At 33.0% G+C, this 17,991-nt stretch overlaps 2 protein-coding genes across 3 annotated transcripts; both read right to left on the bottom strand.

Annotated features, from left to right (window-relative positions):
* Positions 1 to 1,409: 1,409 nt before the first annotated feature.
* On the bottom strand, positions 1,410 to 4,692 carry LOC148583921 (GDSL esterase/lipase EXL3-like). 2 transcript variants are annotated; one of them, XM_088510570.1, is made up of 5 exons: positions 4,361 to 4,692; positions 2,907 to 3,037; positions 2,242 to 2,475; positions 1,806 to 2,061; positions 1,410 to 1,715 (listed from the first exon to the last, which is right to left on the bottom strand). In XM_088510570.1, exons 1-5 carry the CDS (start codon positions 4,605 to 4,607, stop codon positions 1,525 to 1,527), a joined length of 1,059 nt encoding a protein of 352 aa, XP_088366696.1. In that variant the 5' UTR covers positions 4,608 to 4,692; the 3' UTR covers positions 1,410 to 1,524. The 2 variants fall into 2 exon arrangements, with proteins under 2 accessions (XP_088366696.1, XP_088366697.1); XM_088510571.1 differs by having other exon boundaries at positions 2,907 to 2,944.
* Positions 4,693 to 8,057: 3,365 nt separating this feature from the next.
* LOC148583920 (GDSL esterase/lipase EXL1-like) lies at positions 8,058 to 11,037 on the bottom strand. The gene is made up of 5 exons (XM_088510572.1): positions 10,669 to 11,037; positions 9,429 to 9,559; positions 8,884 to 9,117; positions 8,460 to 8,715; positions 8,058 to 8,359 (listed from the first exon to the last, which is right to left on the bottom strand). The coding sequence occupies exons 1-5, from the start codon at positions 10,913 to 10,915 to the stop codon at positions 8,169 to 8,171; spliced, it is 1,059 nt and encodes a 352-aa protein (XP_088366698.1). The 5' UTR covers positions 10,916 to 11,037; the 3' UTR covers positions 8,058 to 8,168.
* Between the last annotated feature and the right edge of the window lie 6,954 nt (positions 11,038 to 17,991).

Genomic DNA, 17,991 nt, shown 5'->3' with positions numbered 1-17,991 from the left:
ATTTTAACGAAGTCTTCTTTGCTTCCTTTGATCAACTTAATAATTAGGTAAAAGCCAAATATATATATAGGGAAATGCTAAGTGTTTTTCTAATGTTTTATTATGATTTGGCTTTTCAAATTATCGTTGAATTTGAGATTATTATTATTGGTTTTTAATCTATTGGTGATATTAAAAGCCTCATTACAATTGAGAGGACACCAAGAGAACACTACAAGAACACCTAGCATTTTCCATTTTAAAATGTGTAATAATGAGTCAATGACGACGCGATACATATGGAAATCACTTGGCTAACTATCTCTCAAGTGCATCTGACTAAATATTCGGTGTTTTGCTTTAAAAGATACTGGATATATATCACTCCAATTTACCCCTGATATAAAGTATTCCGTACACGTGCAGCTTTCTTGTTGGTTAGCGTGATAGATATAAGTCAAAATTATAAGAATGATACACATAAAATTTTGTTCTTTTTTTTTTTTTTTTTTAATAAGAGGAATATTGGACGGAAATTTCCTGTCAATTGGTTGGTAGAAAATCTGCCTAGCTAGTCGAGTAGGCAATCGAGAACTTCAAAATTTATTTGGGTAGATGAATCATATATGAACTCTCTCACAATATGTTATCGAAATTACTAAACATCTCAACCAATCCTTATGATAGACGGGGTATGAAAAGTAGTTTTACCTTGGTAAAACAATGTTCATTTTTGTTTGGATCAATGTATGTGCCTAGAGCGTTTTTGTCGTTGGTAAACCTCAAAAAAGGGAGAAAATATTTTAGATGAAAAAGTTTGGAGTTGACTGTGGTTTGTGGGTGAGGGTTTTTTTTTTTCCTAAATTAAAAAAATTAAAAAAAAAAATTAGAATTACATGTTTTGAGACAAATGATAGCTTTAGAGATTGAGTTCGAAAAAGTTCATTTAACCCATTTAAAAGAAAAAAAAAAAAAAATGGGGTCCATTTTGGCCATTTTCTGTAAGCCAATTAGGCCCCCCAACATCCAACTAGAGGGTAATTTTGTGAACCCATTATGCGTTTCTTATTTTTTGGGGGTGCCATAAAATTATTGGCATGGTTTATCAAGGATTCCTTTCTCTCTTTTTTTTTTTTTTTTTTTTTTTTTTAAGAAAACATAAAAAATAAAAAATCACATGCTGCTATAGTATCAACCCTGATATGCAAAGGAAACAACCAGTGAATAAAGCACATAATATGATATGCATTTACTCATAGGAAGAGTAAGCGTAGAACAATACAATAATTTTATTTTTTTTTATTTTTTTCTAAATTGAAAGATATTAACGGGAGTGAAGACGTACATAATATGCATGGGTTATTTAATTATTTCTATCATGAATCATATATCTTATACAAATATGTGAAATAAGAACGAAAATTCAAAATTATAATTACAATTGGACCAATATTTGAAATATATATATGATTGGAGTTGTAGAATTCAACGTACGTGAAGAAACTTAGAAGAAGTCTTTATTTTTATTTATTTTTTATAAGTAACTTAAAAGAAGCTATTGGTAAACTTTTGGAGGATTGGTGGAATAAGTGTCCTGTATGCTGCTTCAGTGGGATGAAAACTATCCCAAAAAACATATTCAGACGAATCTGGACAGGTGGGAGTCGATGGGTTACACAGTAGAGTTACCTCTATTTTCCCAGTACCACAGCACCCTTTATTTGCAACCTCAAAACCTAATAATTAAGAAAATATTAAAACATTGTTATATATATATATATATATTAAAAAAAGAATTAAAAAAGAAATTGGGATATTTAATTTACCATATTTTGTAGGGTTTTGAATGAGATCAAGTAGAGGGTTGTAAACATCAAGGTAGACAATCCTGCTGTTGGGGAGGTTGGTGTTTAGGGAATCTATCTGGGAAAAAAGTTTAGCGTTGAACAACTTTGCTGCGTCATTGTATTTTTCTACACACTCTCTTTGTATTCCCCCGGCAATAGTTCTTTGTGATGGAACACATCCAATTGGCGGTGCACTCAATACTCCAATCCTCCGTGCCCCTATCCCATATATTTCCTACAAAACATATATATATTATTTACATTTTAATTTGAGCACACTCATTTTGGAATTTGAAATTATTTTTTAATTATCTATTGTCGAAATAAACGGAGCCTCGTTGCAGCTGATCTAGATCATGTGGAGGAATGTATTAAAAAACTATCATTTCCCGAACTGAAGAAGATGACAACTTACATTCAAGAATTTGGCAGCATTGTTGGCCATAAGTTCAGTGTAAGAAGCGACATCATACTGCAACCGCCGCGCCCCTGCAAGAAAATATGTATTGGAAATGTCGTTGCTGCCCGCCACCACCAGAAATAGACTTTTGGCCACGATGAAGTTTGCCCTCTCTTCTCCAACAATTCCTCTCAGCTTTGATATGTATTCTTTGAATAGTTCTATTTGATCCGACAATGATAGTGCTGGCTGTTTTTTTTTTTTTTTTTTTTTTTTTTAATAAGTTAGGAAATTAAGATTCATAAAACTAATTAACTATATTAAACCTTAAAAGTCACACTTTCATACTCCTTTGTTGTAACGTGTGAGTCCTAACTAACTATGGGATTAATCATTGTTAAAAAAAAAAAAAAAAAAAAATCTAAAGAATTAAAACCTGCAATTCAAAATCAAAATATATAGCTAAAGATAAGAAAGGATGAAAAGAAGGAAACCTTGTAATATAATATTTGTAATTCAAAATATACAGCAACCAATTAATATATATATATATATATATATATATATATAGACAAAAATACCTCTGATTTACAAGAGAGAGTTTACAAATATATCAATTATCAACTATATTTATCTTTTCAGAGAGAGAGAGAGAGAGAGATGCATGTGTATACACGTACCGCACTGCTAGATGTCAAGGGATCATATCCTGCACCACCTGAAGCGAAACACACACCTGTTATTAAGTCTTGAGGTTGTAAATGTGGATCCAAATATGGTGGCACAAGGTCTTTAACTCCGAACTCCTCCGCTAAAAGTCGAAACAAATTTGTGATGATATTATTTTCATTATTAAAATAAAAAAAAAAAAAATTGAAATTTTAAAATTTATTGTAAAAAAAAAAAAAAAAAAAAAAAAAAAAAAAGTGGACAAGAAGAAAATAAAATAAAATAAAATAATAGAAAAAGTGGAGACTAATTGTATTTCATAAATTCGATTGAGAAATGATTGGTATCAATGTTTTTTCTATATTTTTTCTTTTTATCTTACAAATTAACTATTAAACATAAATCTAATGGTCGATCGATCTATTAAATTTGTAAGAAAATATGAGAAAAATATAGGCAAATTATTGACACCGATTATTTCTCAATTCGATAGTTCACTTGTAATATCTTTCTCTTTTTATAACTCAGAAAAAGATCAAATTAGTGAAAAAGGAAATATAATATTATAAATATTGTCCTTAAGACAATATTATCTCTCATCAAATGAAATGGATAAAATCCTATCCCGCAGAGCAGATAGAACAAATTAATTTTCTCTCCCTTTTTTGATTTCATCCCTCGGACATTGAATTTACAATTGCCAGATGGCGCGAGATAAGAGCATCCCATTATGTAAAATACATCTTTTTTTTTCTTTTTTTCAACAGTAATACTCTACTCGGACTACTTGTAGATTACCACCGTAACAAAATCTTCTAATTTTTTAATCATTTTCACTCTCTCTCATTCTGAGGAGTAATTCTAGAAATCACTCATATATATATATATATTTGCGTCACTTTAAAACTAATATGACTTTTAAAATTACCATTTGAGCAAAATTTAATAATAATTAATCACAAAGTCAATAATAATTTTAAAAGCCAAATCATTCTTTAAGTGACACAAAATCAACTTCTAGCATTACTCTATTCTGCTTTCGTAGAATTTGTTTTGTTCTAGATAAAGTTGTCCACCCTCACTGACCCACTCACCCACTCGATCGGTGCATCAATGAACCGAAATTCATATATCAATATCGTAGCTAGGCTCGCTCAACCAGAACTAATAACACTAATTAATGACATATACCCTCACTGACCCACTCACCCACTCGATCGGTGCATCAATGAACCGAAATTCATATATCAATATCGTAGCTAGGCTCGCTCAACCAGAACTAATAACACTAATTAATGACATATATATATATATATATATATATATATATATATATATATATATATATGGGGAAGCACATCAATGAAAATCTAAAAGGAAATAAAGTAAAAGAAGACAAGAAAGAAGGAAACAAAGAAAATAGAGAAGAGAGAGAGAGAGAGAGAGGGAGCTGAGCTAAGCGTACCTATCAAGTCTGGGGGGACCTTTCCATTGCCGAATCTACCAGTTGGAATTTGACCTGGAAAATCCTTCCCATAGGGAGGGAAATTGCACTTAGCAATAGTTGCTACATAGTTGTTGTTTCCCGTATCAACGATTGAATCTCCAAATATTATAACTGCTGTGATGGTTTCATTTGGTGGTATCTTTATCAAACCCTTGGCATTGCAGAAAATAACAAATAATATCAGACTATTCAACAATAATTTCATGGTTGAAGAAGAAGAAGAAGAAGAAGAAGAAGAAGAAGAAGAAGTAGAAGAAGAAGTGATCTTCTTGGCTTGTTTTACACTTCGGTGAAAGGCAAATATATAGGAGGATCGAAAAAAGCGACAATTTGTCTGGCCCAGTCAGGGACTTGTTCATCTAGGTATATATCTATACCCACCTTCTTTTTAAGGACTTGTTCATCCATTTATATATCTATACCTACCATCTTTTAAGTCATTTACTGCTCACTAAAAGTTTTTTTATTTATTCTTTTTTTTAAAATGTGTAATAATGAGTCGACGATCGATAGTTGTGGAAATCACGTGGGCAACTTTCTCTTCAAATAAATCTAACTAAATATTCTTCGATCTTCCTCATATTTTAAAATTTCAACTTTTCACTTTATATAATATAATGGTTTAAACAAATGTACAACTTTATGTTATTGAAGTTAAGTAAATTTGACTTCTATATTTATTTAGGCAATTAGATGAAATGGAGTGTAGGAAGATCGCAATCCCTTGTTTAATTGCTTTTATTAGTGTCAAAATTCTTGGATCACATGCTAAGAATGAATAGGATCACATCATTCATTTAATGTATTCTTTTTATATTTATATTAATTATGTTTGTTTTTAATCTACTGTTGTTGGGTTGTAATGCTTGTTAGATGTTTTTTTATAAATACAAAAAAACAAAATATTCGATCTCTAGCTTAAAAAGGTGCTGTATGAGAGTGACTTCTATACAGAGGTCCACCCTTTGTGCTCACCACTCAACAAGTGACATATCAGCATATTAGAATAAACCTAAATTTAAAGAAAAAAACATTACCATACCAAATTATACCAAATATAAAATAAATAAATAAACAAATAATTAAAAAACCAATAATTTTTTTTTAAAATAAAAAAATACAAAAATTGAAGAGCTAGCTGGCTGACCACCCCATCCCCACTTGGGGTGGCTCGCCAGCCACCCCAGATGGGCGGAGGTGGTCGCACGGCCACTCCATGGCCTGGGGTGGCTCGTCAGCCACCCCAAATGGGCTAGGGGTGGCTCGTCGACCACCCCAGATGGGCTGGGGGTGGCGGCGAGTTACCCTCACCCCTCCTACACATTCTTAAATAAATAAATAAATAAATAATAAAATAAAAACAATAAAACAAACAAACAATAAAACAAAATTGAAGAAATCTGATATAATTAGGTGTTTTGAGCTTATATTCCTAATATGCTCTATTCCGAGGTGTCAAATCCTAATTTGTGGGCACAAAATGGTGGTTTTGTGCCACACCCATATAGAAGTTATGCTCGGTGTTGTATATGACTCAAATTCTACTCCTAGTAGGCTAGTATCCTGAACTAGAAGAAGTATTCCGTACACACAATGCAGTTTTCTTGGTTATAAAGATAAAGAGATATATGAACACCATTTCTCTTCATTATTATTGGGTTAGCTTCTTAGTATATATGTATTTTTTTTTTATATGTCCACACAAGAGGTAGAAGAAGGATTCGAATTAGTGACCTCCGCTTCATGAGACGTAGTCTTCAACCGATTGAGTTACCCTTTGAGACACTTCTTATTTATGTTTATGCAGTCAAGAAGTCATAATTATTAGAAAGATACACACAGGAGTCCATTCTCTTCAATTACTAGAAAGATACACACAGGAGTTCGTTTCTCTTCATTTATTATGGGGTCAGCTTCTTGTAAATGTTGATGTGGCCATGAAGTCATAATTATTAGAAAGATACACACAGGAGCCTAAGGGAAACAAATCATCTCCGCTTTATTTTGGACTGGAGAGTGTCTAGTGAAGGAGTAGGATTGTTTTTCAGAAATCATATGGCTACAAATGGAACACCTATCTCTTTAATAAAATAATATTTAAAATTTTAAAAAATAAAATAATAAAAATTATAAGGTGGCATGTTTGCCCCCAAGAGGTGACCGAAGCCACCCCAAGGGGCAAATGAAACACAAAAAAAAAAACAAAACAAAACAAAACAAAATTTGCCCTAGGGGTGGCCGGAATGGGGTGGCTCGAGCCACCCCAGACTGGCCCTTGGGGGTGGTTCGGCCACCCCTACAGCAATTTTTTTTTTTTCCCTCATTTGGCCGTTGGGGTGGCCGAACCACCCCCAAGGGCCATGGGGTGGCCGGCCACCCCTATGGCAATTTAGTCAACAATAAATTATGATTCAAAGTCTCAATTGTCAACTAGATCGTCATTGCATAAGATAAGAGTTTTTTTTTCTCTCTCTCTAACATGAGACATGGGTTGCTTTTGTCCATATGCAACGTTAAAAAAATATGAATTTACAAACTCCTCTTGGTGTCAATGTGGACACTTGATTGACAACTCTAAGACTATTCTACAAAATTTCCACTTCTGGCAAGTATGATATACACGAATGAAAGCTAATACAACAGCTCATCTTTTGACAAAAGCGGCTCCCCAACAAGTTAAGGAGGAAATTTGGATGGAAGATTTTCCTTTGTTTCTTCATGATATTGTAACTTCTGATAGGTGTATCATTTTTTTTTTTTAAAGGAATATTGGACAGAAATTTCCTGTCAATTGGTTGGTAGAAAATCTACCTAGCTAGTCGAGTAGGCAATCGAGAACTTCAAAATTTATTTGGTCAAGTGAATCCCATATGAACTCTCTCACAATATGTTATTCAAATTACTAAACATCTCAACCAATTCTTATGATAAATGGGTATGAAAAGTAGTTTTACTCTAAAGGTATAACAATGTTCATTTTGTTAATTAGATGAACCTATGTACCAACAGCGTTCTTGTTGTTGGTAAACCTTGAAAAAGGGAGAAAATATTTTCGATGGAAAATTTTGGAGTTAACTGTGGTTTGTGGGTGAAGGTTTTTTAAAAAATTAGAATTACATGTTTTGAGACACATGATAACTTTAGAGATTGAGTTCGAAAAAGTTCCTTTAACCCATTTTATGAAGAAAAAAAATCAGGTCCATTTTTGCCATTTTCCAATTTGGCCCCAACATCCAACAAGAGGGTAATTTTGTGAACCCATTATGCGTTTCTTATTTTTTGGGGGATGCCATAAAATTATTGGCATGGTTTATCAAGGATTCCTTTGCCCTTTTTTTTTTTTTTTTTTTTTTAAAGAAAACATAAAAAATAATAATAATAATAATAATAAATTTACATGCTGCTATAGTATCAACCCGGATATGTAAAGGAAACAACCAGTGAAAAAATTAAGCACATAATATGATATACATTTATTCATATGAAGAGTAAGCGTAGAACAATAGGATAATTTTATTTTATTTTTTCTAAATTGAAAGATATTAACGGGAGTGAAGACGTACATAATATGCATGGGTTATTTAATTATTTCTATCATGAATCATATCTTATACAAATATGTGAAATAAGAACAAAAATCCAAAATTATAATTACAATTGGACCAATATATATTTGAAATATATATGATTGGAGTGGTAGAATTCAACGTACGTGAAGAAACTTAGAAGAAGTCTTTTATTTATTTATTTATTTTTTATAAGTAACTTAAAAGAAGCTATTGGTATACTTTTGGAGGATTGGTGGAATAAGTGTCCTGTATGCTGCTTCAGTGGGATGAAAACTATCCCAAAAAACATATTCAGACGAATCTGGACAGGTGGGAGTCGATGGGTTACACAGTAGAGTTACCTCTATTTTCCCAGTACCACAGCACCCTTTATTTGCAACCTCAAAACCTAATAATTAAGAAAATATTAAAACATTGTTATATATATATATATATATATATATATATTAAAAAAAGAATTAAAAAAGAAATTGGGATATTTAATTTACCATATTTTGTAGGGTTTTGAATGAGATCAAGTAGAGGGTTGTAAACATCAAGGTAGACAATCCTGCTGTTGGGGAGGTTGGTGTTTAGGGAATCTATCTGGGAATAAAGTTTAGCGTTGAACAACTTTGCTGCTTCATTGTATTTTTCTACACACTCTCTTTGTATTCCCCCGGCAATAGTTCTTTGTGATGGCACACATCCAATTGGCGGTGCACTGAATACTCCAATCCTTCGTGCCCCTATCCCATATATTTCCTACAAAACATATATATATATATATATATATATATATATATATATATATATAATTTTTTAATTATGTATTGTCGAAATAAACGGAGTCTCGTTGCAGCTGATCTAGATCATGTGGAGGAATGTATTAAAAAAATATAATTTCCCAAACTGAAGAAGATGACAACTTACGTTCAAGAATTTGGCAGCGTTGTTGGCCATAAGTTCAGTGTAAGAAGCGACATCATACTGCAACCGCCGCGCACCTGCAAGAAAATATGTATTGGAAATGTCGTTGCTGCCCACCACCACCAGAACTAGACTTTTGGCCACAATGAAGTTTGCCCTTTCTTCTCCAACAATTCCTTTCAGCTTTGATATGTACTCTTTGAATAGTTCTATTTGATCCGACAATGATAGCGCTGGCTGTTTTTTTTTTTTTTTAATAAGTTAGGAAATTAAGATTCATAAAACTAATTAACTATATTAAACCTTAAAAGTCACACTTTCATACTCCTTTGTTGTAACGTGTGAGTCCTAACTAACCATGGGATTAATCATTGTTAAAAAAAAAAAAAAAAATCTAAAGAATTAAGACCAGCAATTCAAAATCAAAATATATAGCTAAAGATAAGAAAGGATGAAAAGAAGGAAACCTTGTAATATAATATTTGTAATTCAATTATCAACTATATTTGTCCTTTTAGAGAGAGTGAGTTGCATGAGTATACACGTACCGCAGTGCTAGATGTCAAGGGATCATATCCTGCACCACCTGAAGCGAAGCACACACCTGTGATTAAGTCTTGAGGTTGTAAATGTGGATCCAAATATGGTGGCACAAGGTCTTTAACTCCGAGCTCCTGCGCTAAAAGGCGAAACAAATTTGTGATGATATTGTTTTCTTATTAAAAAAATTTTTTTAAAAAAAGAAAAAAGCAGACAAGAAGAAAATAAAATAAAATAAAAAAATATAAAAAGTGGAGACTAATTGTATTTCATAAATTCGATTGAGAAATGATTGGTATCAATATTTTTTCTATTTTATCTTACAAATCAACCATTAAACATAAATCTAATGGTCGATCGATCTATTGAATTTGTAAGAAAATATGAGGAAAAATATAAGCAAATTATTAACACCGATCATTTTTCAATTCGATAGTACACTTGTAATATCTTTCTCTTCTTATAACTCAGAAAAATATCAAATTAGTGAAAATGAAATATAATATTATAAATATTGTCCTTAAGACAATATTATCTCTCATCAAATGAAATGGATAAAATCCTATTCCGCGGAGCGGATAGAACAAATTAATTTCTCTCCCTTTTTTGATTTCATCTCTCGGACATTGAATTTACAATTGCCAAATGGCGCGAGATAAGAGCATCCCATTATGTAAAATACACCTTTTTTTTTTTTTTTGTCAACAGTAATACTCTACTCAGACTACTTGTAGATTATCACCGTAACAAAATCTTCTGATTTTGTAATCATTTTCACTCTCCCTCATTCTAAAGAGTAATTCTAGAAGTTACTTTTATATATATATATATATATATATATATATATATATATATGTGTGTGTGTGTGTGTCACTTGAAAACTAATATGATTTTTAAATCATCATTTGAGCAAAATTTAATAATAATTAATCACAAGGTCAATAATAATTTTAGAAGCCACATCATTTTTGAAGTGACACAAAATTGACTTTTAGCATTACTCTTTTCTGCCTTTGTAGAATTTGTTTTGTTCTAGATAAAGTTGTCCACCCTCACTCACCCGCTCACCCACTCGATCGGTGCATCAGTGACCGAAATTCATATATCAATATCGTAGCTAGGCTCGCATATGGGGAAGCACATCAATCAAAATCTAAAAGGAAATAAAGTAAAAGAAGACAAGAAAGAAGGAAACAAAGAAAATAGAGAGCAGAGAGAGAGAGAGAGAGGGAGCTGAGCTAAGCCTACCTATCAAGTCTGGGGGGACCTTTCCATTGCCGAATCTACCAGTTGGAATTTGACCTGGAAAATCCTTCCCATAGGGAGGGAAATTGCACTTAGCAATAGTTGCTATATAGTCGTTGTTTCCCGTATCAACGATTGAATCTCCAAATATTATAACTGCTGTGATGGTTTCATTTGGTGGTATCTTTATCAAACCCTTGGCATTGCAGAAAATAACAAATAATATCAGAATATTCAACAATAATTTCATGGTTGAAGAAGAAGAAGAAGTAGAAGAAGAAGTGATCTTCTTGGCTTGTTTTACACTTCGGTGAAAGGCAAATATATAGGAGGATCGAAAAAAGCGACAATTTGTCTGGCCCAGTCAGGGACTTGTTCATCTATGGATATATCTATACCCACCTGCTTTTTAAGGACTTGTTCATCTATTTATATATCGATCTATACCTACCATCTTTTAAGTCATTTACTGCTCACTAAAAGTTTTTTATTTGTTCTTTTTTAAAAATGTGTAATAATGAGTCGACGATCGATAGTTGTGGAAACCATATGGGCAACTTTCTCTTCAAATAAATCTAACTAAATATTCTTTTCCTCATATTCTAAAATTTCAACTTTTCATTTAAATAATATAATGGTTTAAACAAATGTACAACTTTATGTTATTGAAGCTAAGTACATTTGACTTCTATATTTATTTAGGCAATTAGATGAAATGGAGTGTAGGAAGATCGCAATCCCTTGTTTAATTGCTTTTATTAGTGTCAAAATTCTTGGATCACATGCTAAGAATGAATAGGATCACATCATTCATTTAATTCATTCTTTTTATCTTTATATTAATTATGTTTGTTTTAAAATCAACTATTGTTGGGTTGTAATGCTTGTTAGATGTTTTTCTATAAATACAAAAAAACAAAATATTGATCTCTAGCTTAAAAAGGTGTTGTATGAGAATGACTTATATACAGAGGTCTACCCTTTGTGTCCACCACTCAACAAGTGACATATCAACATATTAGAATAAACCTAAATTTAAAGAAAAAACATTATCATACCAAATTATACCAAATATAAAAAAATAATAATAATAAAAGAAATAAAAAACAATTAATTAAAAAAAAATACAAAAATTGAAGGGCTGGCTGGTTGGCCACCCCATCCCCACTTGGGTTGGCTCGCCAACCACCTCAGATGGGCAGAGGTGGCCACGCGGTCACTCCATGGCCTGGGGTGGCCGATGGGCCAGCCCAAATGGGCCGGGGGGGTGGCTCGCTGGCCACCCCAGATGCGCCGCCACCCTCACCCCTCCTACACATTCTTAAAAAAATAAATAAAAAAATAAAACCCCTCCTACACATTCTAAAAAAAATAAAATAAAACAAACGAACAAAAAAACGAAATTGAAGAAATCTGATATAATCGGGTGTTTTGGGCTTATATTCCTAATATGCTCTATTCTGAGGTGTCAAATCCTAATTTGTGGGCACAAAAGGGTGGATTGGTGCCACACCCGTATAGAAGTTATGCTCAGTGTTGTATATGACTCAAATTCTACTCCTAGTAGGCTAGTATCATGAACTAGAATAAGTATTCCATACACACGCAGCAGTCTTCTTGGTTATAAAGATAAAGAGATATGTGAACACCATTTCTCTTCATTTATTATAGGGTTAGCTTCTTATGTATGTATTTTTTTTTTTTTTTACATGTCCACACAAGAGGTGGAAGAAGGATTCGAATTAGTGACCTCCGCGTTATAAAGCGTAGTCTTCAACTGATTGAGCTACCCTTAGAAACACTTCTTATTTATGTTTACGCGGTCAAGAAGTCATAATTATTAGAAAGATACACACAGGAGTCCATTTCTCTTCAATTACTAGAAAGATACTCACAGGAGTCCATTTCTCTTCATTTATTATGGGGTCAGCTTCTTGTAAATGTTGATGTGGCCATGAAGTCATAATTATTAGAAAGATACACACAGGAGCCTAAGGGAAACGGATCATCTCCGCTTTATTTTGGATTGGAGAGTGTCTAGTGAAGGATTAGGATTGCTTTTTAGAAATCCTGTGGCTACAAATAGAACACGTCTCATTTATAAAATAATATTTAAAATTTTAAAAAATAAAATAATAAAAAATTATAAGGTGGCATGTTTGCCCCCAGGAGGTGACCGAAGCCACCCCTAAGGGACAAATGAAACAAAACAAAAAAAAAACACAAAATTTGCCCTAGGGTTGGCCGGAATGGGGTGGCTCGAGCCACCCCAGACTGGCCCTTGGGGGTGGTTCAGCCACCCCTACGGCATTTTTTTTATTCTTTTTTTTTCATTTGGCCTTTGGGGTGGCCGTACCACCCCCAAGGGCCATGGGGTGGCCGGCCACCCCTATGGCAATTTAGTCAACAATAAATTATGATTTAAAGTCTCAATTGTCAACTAGATCATCATTGCATAAGATAAGAGTTTTTTTTTTTTCTTTTTTTTTCTTTTCTCTCTCTCTCTCTCTAACATGAGACATGGGTTGGTTTTGTCCATATGCAACGTTAAAAAAATATGAATTTACAAACTCCTCTTGGTGTCAATGTGGACACTTGATTGACAACTCTAAGACTATTCTACATAATTTCGAATTCTGGCAAGTACGATATACACGAATGAAAGCTAATACAGCAGCTCATCTTTTGACAAAAGTGGCTCCCCAACAAGTTAAGGAACAAATTTGGATGGAAGATTTTCCTTTGTTTCGGAAGATTTTCCTTTGTTTCTTCATGATATTGTAACTTCATATAGGTATATCATTTGTTGATGTATTAATGAAAGCTTGAAAAAAAAAAAAAAAAAGGTCTTATTCAAATTTCAATTTTTCTCTTCTCTAATTTCATTGTTTTCCAACAGCTTACTGTTCATTCAATCACTTGTTTTTTTATTTGATTTTAAGAAATTTTTTACACTAATTTGTCTTTCCTTGTGCAAGTTGAAAGTGTTAGAAGGATTTTTAAATAAAAATATATTATTTAATTAATATTTAAATTAAAACAAAAAATGCTTTAAACTTCTCGCCCTAGGCCTCAAAATGTATCGAGCCGGCCCTTCAAACACATAAAATTTTGTTCTTTAGTCTTTTTTAAGAAGGAATGTGAAAACCAATTTCTAGAGGTAGGTTTGTGGGAAATTTTTTATAACCCAATTTCTAAAAGTGCCGTGTCCTTAGAATGTGAAAAGTATATATATATAGCATGTAACGTCATACATGCTTTTTTAATAGCATTAATAAGAAGAATAAAATACACATGTTATTTTTAGAGGTAGGTTTGTGGGAGTTTCTTACACATAAAACTAGTATGTATAAAATTTCTATTGGATTTATATGGAAAAATCTTTGTGATAGTACAACTTTTACTACCATCTTTTTACAAACTTAAATGACCATTCACATTTTATAAAAGTAAATTTCACCTAAACTGCTACATTCATTTTCATAGCTAAGACGGTATCACGTGAACGATTACGAAAAAGTCGTTCTTCCCTTTAAGGACAGGGCTCTTGATAACTATAGCCATTAAAAGTGGGAGAACAAAGGGGGAAGTACAGGTACTTGTCCAAATTAGTAGCATAGTACTAGGGACAATTGAATTATTTAGACGCCCAATTGCTGCTCACGCAGTCCTATCGACAGCAGTTCACTATCCCTTTCATAGTATGGTCCAATTTATTATGCCTCCAACTTCCAACTAAATATTTAGGAATTAGGTTTCCCCATTTATTGAGCCTGCTACAAAAGTCTTGGTCCATAACCTTCAACTTAATTAATGGTCACATGCTTACAAAAAATTAAAGTGAAGGCGATCCCGAAATTATACGTCTCATTCTCTGCTGACGCAATACTGACATTACCACGTAACCATTATGAACCATCATTTTATCCTAGCATCCAAGTAAATTCTACATGCCATTGTTTTGTTTTATCCACTTGTTCTCTCTCAATGCTGCAATGGCACGATCCCAGTTGTTCTATTTCAATGCTGATATGGCACCATCCCTCTTTCGCATTTAGTAGGACATGCCACATCAACTTTAAAAAATTTAAAGGTAAATAAAAAGTCGGTTTATAAGAGGGTAAATATATTATAAATCTATCATAATTTAAAAGTCTTTTAATGTTTTTTTTTCCTAAGTCAATCAAATGCCCATAAAATTCTTACCATCAAAATTTTTTAAATGCCGTTTAAATTAGTTGAAATGCACCGTTTTAACTTCTTATTTCTTCATTGTTCTTCTTCTTCTTCTTGTTCCGAACATGGTGTTGCTAGACAAGGGCCTCTCCACTGCCATGTACACGAAAATAGTTAATGGCTCAGGCAGGGAAGCCATAGTTCTGGCACATGGGTATGAAGCAGACCACTTTATCTTCCATATTTTCACTATTAAAGGTCTTGTAAAGCCACTCACAAGCATTGAGAAAACAGAGGGTTGGCCATGCGAAGGCCAGCATCACCAAGCTCGCCTGAGGCACCACCCAATTCAAGACAGAGTTAAACAGGTCCATCGCCAAAAAGCTAATTCACCCAAAAAATGCTTCAGATCGAAACCAGAGAAAAGAAAGCGAGTTCTGAAAGAGATATAATGCAGATAAGGAAGAAGGGCTGTGGGTTTGACATATAGTGGTTGCTGATCAACACCATAAATTACATGCAAGAGGCCCCGAAAGCACACGTGTTGGTTAAGCAATCTCATGCATGTTATGACGAATGGAGTGTTTTTTGGATTTTCCTGCATCTTTTCTGCTCAACTCTGTGCCTCTTTTTGTCCATTGTAGCACCCCTATGATCCATACCTGTCCCCTTCAGTAATTACTCTTTCTCTCCATCTGTTTACATTTTAAGAAATATTAAGTTACATTTCTTTTTATTAAATTACAATTAAATGCACTCAATTTAAGTTTTAATCATTTATTAAAACTTCCCTCGCGTGTCTCCAAGAGTGGCTCAATCCGTTGACATCACGCTTTATTAAGTCACTAGTTCGAATCCTGTTCTCCTTCTCGCAGACATCTCAAAAAAAAAAAAAAAAAAAACTTATTCGAAAGCACTTTGTGAAAACGACGCCGACTTACGATAATCATTAATGTTTTTATCGGAGAGAAAACGCTGCAATGAAAACGGAAAATCCGACAGACACCAGCATTCCATCCTACTGCCTTCTCAGCCTTAGGCTTGACCGGTGCCAGTGCCGGTGCCGGAGGCTTTGGAACGAAGATGTCCAGAGGAAGAAGCACTTTGTCCACTAATCCTATTCCTCCCTCAGTGTTTAGCAGAAAATAATGTACCGCTCACTGTGGCATTCACAAGGCCGGTCGAAATGTTCACTTGGCTTCCCGCAGTTGTCACATTTAGCGGGTAATCGCCGTGGTTGGTATCTCCGGCCTGCGTTGGGACCAGGTTGGAGACAGTTCGGAAGTTCGCCGGAGAATAAAATTTGGGTAAGGAGTGACACTGCATAAGCCGGATCTTTTCTTCGTTGCTGAGATAATTTAAGGTTCCCGGTTTGAGGTTGGAGCTTTATTATTTTTTTATTTTTGTATTTTTACTGCAAGGGTTGAGCCGACTGGTCAGCTCCATACCCATGTGCCAGAACTATGGTTTCCTTGCCTGAGCCAACTATCTTCATGTACATGGCAGTGGAGAGGCCCTTGTCTAGCAACACCATGTTCGGAACAAGAACAGTTAAGAAATAAGAATTAAAGGGTGCGTTTCAACCACCGCAGTTAAAAATTTTATTGGCATTTAGATTGACCTAAAGAATAAATTTAAAAAAATAAAATTAAAAAAAAAAACCTTAAAATTTTTTAAATTTTGGAAGGTTAAATCAAAAACTTATAAGTGACTTTGACAACCTCAGTCACCACTGACAAACAACAGTAGCTATTGTTTACGACAATAACTGCCGGTTAACGATTAGTGAAATAGATAACCGCTCGCTAACCGTTTTTTTTAAATTGAGCTTTTTTTGAACTTTTTAGGCCTTTTGGGCTTTCTTTAGGGCTTTTCGGGCTTTTTTTCCTTTTTTTTTTTTTTTTTTGTATTTTTAGTGTCTTCTTGAGCCCAATTGCTATAAAAAATTGTCCATATTGAAAAATCATAAATATTTGACCCAAAATTTACTTGTACTTTAAAAAAATTTCCTTAAATATTAAATCATAACCGGTTAACTTTTTAAAAAATAAAATAAAATCAACACAACATATAAAAAAAAGTTCAGAATTCAGACAACTGTCACAACATATAATGATAATACATTAATACTTAAATTGTGTTTATAAGTAACACATTAATTGGTCATTGTTTAATCAAATGTCAATTATTTAATTTGATATTATACGAATTATATCATCATTGTACATTAATAATATGATTCACTTGAAGTCTTGAATAAAGTATTTGAATTATCATTAAATCATATGATTAAGTATTGATATTAGACATTTATATTATTCATATGCATATGTAGACTTATATAGACTTATAACATATATAGACTTATAAGTTTATAACATACATTGAAAATAAGTCTCTAAATATTTAATTGTTATATTAATATGAATTGGTATACTTATGAGTTATGTTATATTATATATATGTATAATTTGTTATTATATAATCAAATAATTTAATGATCAATTGATCATGTGATATAATCATATAAATTATAGTGATAATATATTAATACTTAAATTATGATTTAATTATTTTTTTTAAAAAAAGTGATTTAATGATATTATGTTATATGTATAAATATTTTTATAATTATAATTATAAAAATATATTATATAAAAAGGCGGTTATAAACCCAATAATCGCTAACTGCTAGGCGGTTATAGCGGTTAGGCGATTAGCGGTTAAACGGTTAGCGAGCGGTTTTTAACCGCTCGCATTGACACCCCTATAAACCAGAGGCAAATGGTAGACGCCCAACGACAGACAGAACAGCAAACAGTGGAAAAAACAGATTACACTGACGGAGACACGACCGCCAGCGATGCAGTGCAAGACCAAACAAAGAAAATAGTCCCTGTAAAACCAGGGACAGAAATAAAATGAATTTTTTTTTCCAGTTTTGTAAAACACAAATAGAGAGGTGACAAACTCGGATTTTGACAAACGAATTGTAAATTGCAAAATTTGAAGCATCTATGTGCTCTTATACCATGAAACGGCAATCAACTCGTCCAGTAGCAGTTCTCGTTCCACACCTAGCCGTATTGGCTAGATGGACACATGTAACACTTAATTGACCTTAGATAGACCAGTTTTGGCCATTTCTGT

The sequence above is a fragment of the Corylus avellana genome, chromosome 9 (assembly GCF_965113065.1).
Source record: "Corylus avellana chromosome 9, dhCorAvel1.hap1.2, whole genome shotgun sequence".
Classification (NCBI taxonomy): domain Eukaryota; kingdom Viridiplantae; phylum Streptophyta; class Magnoliopsida; order Fagales; family Betulaceae; genus Corylus; species Corylus avellana.
Note: the sequence above shows the minus strand (reverse complement) of the source record. Positions and strands in the feature narration are given on the sequence as shown.